This window comes from Dipodomys ordii, unplaced genomic scaffold (assembly GCF_000151885.1).
Source record: "Dipodomys ordii isolate 6190 unplaced genomic scaffold, Dord_2.0 Scaffold57, whole genome shotgun sequence".
Lineage (NCBI taxonomy): Eukaryota > Metazoa > Chordata > Mammalia > Rodentia > Heteromyidae > Dipodomys > Dipodomys ordii.
The window spans coordinates 7,276,598-7,282,368 of NW_012267273.1; the positions used below are offsets into that span (position 1 = coordinate 7,276,598).

Below are 5,771 nucleotides of genomic sequence, written 5' to 3' on the forward strand. Positions count from 1 at the left end.
CATGGCTCAAAGCACTCCAAGAAAATTGATGAGATTCTTATCTACAACTAAGCACCTAAACTCTGGAAGTGGAGGTATGGCTCAAATGGTAGTATGCTAACCTTGAGCACAAAAGGCTCAAAGACAGTGCCTAGGCCCCAAGTTCAAACCCCAGCACCAGCATTTAAAAAAAGTAATATCTACAATGATATAAAGGAATGTCTCAAGTTGAAGAAATTAAGGCACTCTTTGAGTACCACATAGAAGTTTCTTTGTGTGTGTGTGTGTGTGTGTGTGTATGTGTGTGTAGGCTACATGACCATATAAAATGATGATAATTGAAATGAACTCCAAGGCATGGAAACAGCAGGTTTGTTTGTTTTAGTTGTCAGCCTTGATATCGCCAATGTACTATATCTAGTTCTTTCTTCTTATTTTATTTCATTTTTCTTTTTCCATTGGTTTTATTCCTGGAAATCTCTGTTTTTGATTCTGGTACCTTCCATCTTGTATATGTATAAAGATATGTATATTTATCTGATTGGGAGAAGGGAAGGAAGGGGAATAACAAAATGCAGAAAGAAGTACAAAAGATGACCTGTTGCAAGGACACTCACAGGACCAGGACACTATGTCAGAAATGACCTTTACAACTTCGTGAGTGGGGAGTAGTGGGAATGGAGGGAGGGAAGGGATAGTGGGAGAACAACAATGGAGTGGGTAACAGTGTTCAATGAGAAATGTACTTTACTCATGTAAATGTAATTCCTCTGTACAGCATCTTTACAATAAAATAAAATTAAAAATAAGTAAGAGGAATATGGTTTTACTTTGAATTTTACATGGCACAGCCTTTCCAAAGAGTTTTAATGATTTCAGAACACCTAGCAAAACAGAAGTGCTTTGAAGACATACCAAAACCCTTACATGATAGTTGGTGGAGGTGAGCCTGTCACATGACAATCCAGCTCCAGCAGGTTATTAACCATAACAATGAAGTAGGATATTTCATCTCCTCCTTCTACAGCTGGTGGCACTACAGAATAGCAGGAATGGACGTGAAAAGAGGAAAGACACATCATTACATCAAACACTGATAAACAGCAGATTAGAAAGTTGATAATTACTATAGTCTTTGGGTATGTGAAGGAAATTTGTTTGATAGGTATTAGAAATACATTTTGTAACAGGCACTAACCAGGATCATTGCATATACTTAGGATGTAGTAGACACTTTTCTCTAGTTAGCACTATGATGTTACTGATGCCATGCGAATATAGTCAATTCATATTATACATCACTTGTTTTCATAAGAAAAAGACAGGGGAACCCTTCCTCCTCCAAAAGTAGGTCATGTACTTAAAAAAATCCTTCAATGTGCAAAGACATAGAGACTCAAGGTTGCAAAGAAATTTCTGAATGTCCAGAGTGTTTCCCAATAGTGTTCAGGATGAGTGCTTGCGGCTCACTGCAATCAGATGTTGTCATGATTTAAGAATGGAAGCAAAATTAGTAGAAGGATTAGGCTCTGGTAGCTCACACCTGTGAGCCTCCTAGCTGTTCAGGAGGGTGAGGTCTGAGGATTGCTGTTTGAAGCCAACTAAGGCAGGAAAGTCTGTAAGACTCCTATCTCCAATTAACGACAAACAGCAAGAGGTAGACCTGTGGCTTGAGTGGTACAGTGCTAGCCTTGAGCAAAAATTAAAATAAAATGTGGTCAGAGACAACACCCAGGTCTTGAGTTCAAGCCCCAGAACTCAGGACTGGCATGTGTGTGTATGTATATGTGTGCACACATTTGCATGCACGTGCACGCACACACACACACACACACACACACACACACACACACACAGTGTGTGTGTGTAAGATCCATGTGAGATTTAGATCATGGATCAAGATGTGAAGTCTACCTCCTAGAAATGTGCAGTCCAGAGATGAACTAGAAATTACATGTTATCTTAGATTGGTTCATATTACATGAACAAAAATTAGTATACAATACACTAATTAGGTTTTTCTGTGATTCTGAGAATCCAGGCAATAACACTTTTAATTACCTAAGACATCAACTTCATATTTGATTTCCTTTTCGCCTGCCACACTGGTAGCCACACATATGTATTGCCCCCGATCGACTTCTAAGGCACTCAAGATTTCAAGTTTCTTCCCACCAGCTTCTATGCGGATCTTGTCACTGGCTTTCACTGGTACACCATCTTTTAACCAAGTGATGGCAGGAGCAGGGTTGCCAGCTGCTTTACACTCCAGGGTCAACGGCTGAGTGAGGATAACTTGCTTATTCAAAGGGGTGGCCAAGTCACCTTCGATTATTGGAGGAACTAGGCAGAAAATAAAAGGTGATATTTCAGGTAATTCTTTAGGCAGTCATAAAATATATATCCTAATGACAAAATGGGAAGATTTCCTTCTCCTATAGCTTGATCATAGAAACTGGCTATGTATTCATCTTCTCGTAAGCTACGGAGGTAAGAATTTCTTGGTTCTACTGGTTTGAAACTATTGAAACTATTCTGGAATACTTTGTACTGTGAAAAGACATAGAAAAGTTATGAAAACAGCCCAGATGCCCTTCAATGGACAAATGTGTGTATACATACATACATAATACATACATACATATATGTATGTGCTTTTGTTTGTTTTTTGTCAGTCATGGGGCTTGAACTCTGCACTTGGGCACTATCCCTGTGCTCTTCAGCTCAAGGCAAGCATTCTACCACTTGAGCCACAGCGCCACTTCGGTTTTCTAGTGGTTTATTGGAGATAAGAGTCTCATGGATTTTCCTGCCCAGGTTGGCTTTGAACCACGATCCTCAGATCTCAGCCTCCTGAGTAGCTAGGATTACACGCATGAGCCACTGGTGCCCGGCTATGTATGTGTTTATATGTGTGTATCACATTATACACACACAAGATGGAATTTTACTCATCAGGAAAAATGGTATTATTGATATTATGTTATTTATAGGGATAGAGATAGACCTTGAATAATTATGTTAAGTGAAGTACGTCAGGCTCAGAGAGACAAAGGGCATGTGTTTTCATTCATATGTGGAAGTGAGATCTAAATCATAAATATATGTGTAAAACTACACTGGGTGGTCATATGCATCTATATGCAAATGTTTTAATTAAAGTATGGATATGTACAGGAAGATACCAGTGGTGTTCCTCCTTTGAACAACTTACATTTTAATGAAATTAATGCCAGGAGGAAGCTGAAACGTGTTGTTGTTGGGCAAGTGGGTAAAGTCAAGGAGAAAGAGGACAAATGAGAGAAAGGAAGGGTGAGTGAATGCAGTCATAATATTCAATGTACATATGAGAAAAATGGCATCAGGAATATTGGGTGATGGGAAAGGTTGAAAGGCATGTAGGAGTATGGTAGCAGGGATACCCTTGATCAATATTAATTCTATTCACAAAGTGACATGATGAATTGAAATACCTTTGTACCGATAACAAACTTAAAAGAGGCATCATGGAAAATAATATCACTCCTAACAACTTGCTTACCTTCGCCTTAAGAATCTAATGGTCCAGATGCTTCCAGTCCCACGGGCATAGTTTTGTTGAATAACTGAACAACTTGTTAATCACCTTAGCTTTAATAAATACCTTTCTAGAGCATAACAAAATGTTCCAATTCTCATCCATGCAACTTAAAGAAATCCCACCCATTCCTTATTATGAACAGATAGGATGTTGGCATATCAGAAAGCATCATTAGAAGGGTAATCATTAGGGTATCTATTTTTCCTTACCATAGATGTCAACATGGAATGACTTTTCTGCAGTTCCAGCAACATTGGTTACATGACATGTATAGGTTGCTGAATCAGAGACCTGCGCTTGTGGAATATGAAGAAACTGCCCTTTATCAACATAGAGTGCTTGTGAGTTGGATATAATCAGCTGGCCGTCCTTATACCAAGTAATCACAGGCACTGGAAGGCCCTTCGCTTCACATTCCAGTTTAATCACACTGTTGATCAATGCTGATATTTCAGTGGTAACATTCCCTCCTTTAATACTAGGTGGAACTGTAAAAGATTTCAGAACAAAAAACAAATCTAAGTTGTCAAGCTCTTCAGTGCTATCAAGGTTCAGTAATGTGTTTAAAGTAAATACAAATTAGACAGGAAGTCTGTTAATTATCTGCTGAGAACAAATTGTCTGTCTGGTCAAAACAAACTAGATTACATCCCCTTGCACTCCCACCCCAATATCGCCAATTTGGAGTTTCAGATTTCAGTAAAAACCATAAGTTATTCATTATTTCAGGGACTCACTGAAGTCTACTAGCTTATGTTTGAGTAACTAAGAAAGTGCTATTTCACAAACAAAGCAAACAAGATAAAACCTTGCGATAAATAGCCATAATATAGTTGGAATCAGGAAAGGGAATAGGAATGTCAGATATCCAATGGCAAGCCCGGGCTACTGGTAACAGCTGTAGATTCTTTTGTTTTTACTTCTTATATTTTGAACTGCCATTAGTCCATTCATTCAACTGCACTCATGTAACTGGCCACATGCGTATCTTTCACAATTGACTGCACTCATTCATGCCTGGCCTCTCACACCACCCAAGCACTGGGTTTTTGCAAGCACCCAAGTTGCTCAGTTTGATAGATGTATTGAATATGGTCATTCCAGCATTATGCTATAATTGCACAAATTTTCAAGAAATCAAATGGCATGTGTCTGAATTTGAATGTCTTAATATAATGTTGATGAATGTTTACAAATACAATATCCTATAGATATTGTAGAATCCTATAGAATGTTTCTCTTATGCTTAGAATTCTCTAAGTTTTCTTTTTTTAAGAACTGGGAGTTGAATTTAGTGTTTTGTGCTTATTAAATAGATGCTTCAGCAATTTCCCCCAGCCAATGTTCTTATTTCCTATCCATTTTCTTCCCCCCCTCCACCATCTATTGACCCTTTTACATTGTTTCTGCTTTTTCCTTATTCCAATACAATGTGTTTTTATTTACATGTGCACTGGTCCACTGGCAGCATCTTCATGTCTGTGTGCAAGTAAGGAGAAGGAACAAATCTATCCTAGTCTGAAACATATTCTCAAACTGAACTCTGTAAACCCAAGTCCAATTAACAATGTATGGCATCTGTTTCAATTTTTCCCCATTTTTGGAATGAAAGCATTTTCACAAATGAAGTAATGAAAATATAAGGAAGCACCAGAGGGTTAGCCAGAGAGGAAATGGCATTGTTTCCTTAATTATCAAATTAGAAGGTCAGAGTATTTCAATGCTTTTCATCTCAGACAATCTCAAAAGCTTTCTTTTTTAGGTGCCTAGGGACATCGTCCAGAATGAATGAGTAGATCAGCAATGAAAGAATCTAAGTCCCATAGAAATAAGATTCTTACCAAATCACCAAGATGTATTCATCACAAACCCTGGCAACAGTCCAGAAGGGGTAGGGAAGACTACTCAGCCGAGTAGGGAAGTATACTTCTAGTTTAAATGACTGTCTCTAGGTGAGGGTCAGTGGTAACAGTAATATTTTTGTTTAGCTTGGGATTTCTATAATCTTTCAGTAATGTTACCTTTTTATAGGACATGTTTTTCATAACTGATTTCTTCTGTTGATTTCTATTTACAGGAATAAATGATTTTAAAAGATTGCATTAAATATAACTTCTTTTATTCAACATGGCTACTCAAATGTATATAAAAATACTAACATTTAAAAAAGACCCTTGTCCATTGTATGGCTAGTGAAGATCTTCTCCCAATC

General features: G+C 37.8%; 1 protein-coding gene across 1 annotated transcript in view; it reads right to left on the bottom strand.

Annotated features, from left to right (window-relative positions):
• Hmcn1 (hemicentin 1) overlaps nucleotides 1-5,771 on the bottom strand; it is a 450,607-nt gene that overhangs the window by 172,383 nt on the left and 272,453 nt on the right. Inside the window, exons 30-32 of the mRNA XM_013021737.1 lie at nucleotides 3,769-4,100; nucleotides 2,041-2,322; nucleotides 907-1,015 (exon numbers count right to left, since the gene is read on the bottom strand). Coding sequence (XP_012877191.1) covers nucleotides 907-1,015; nucleotides 2,041-2,322; nucleotides 3,769-4,100 — 723 coding nt within the window. The remainder of the gene's footprint in view (nucleotides 1-906; nucleotides 1,016-2,040; nucleotides 2,323-3,768; nucleotides 4,101-5,771) is intronic.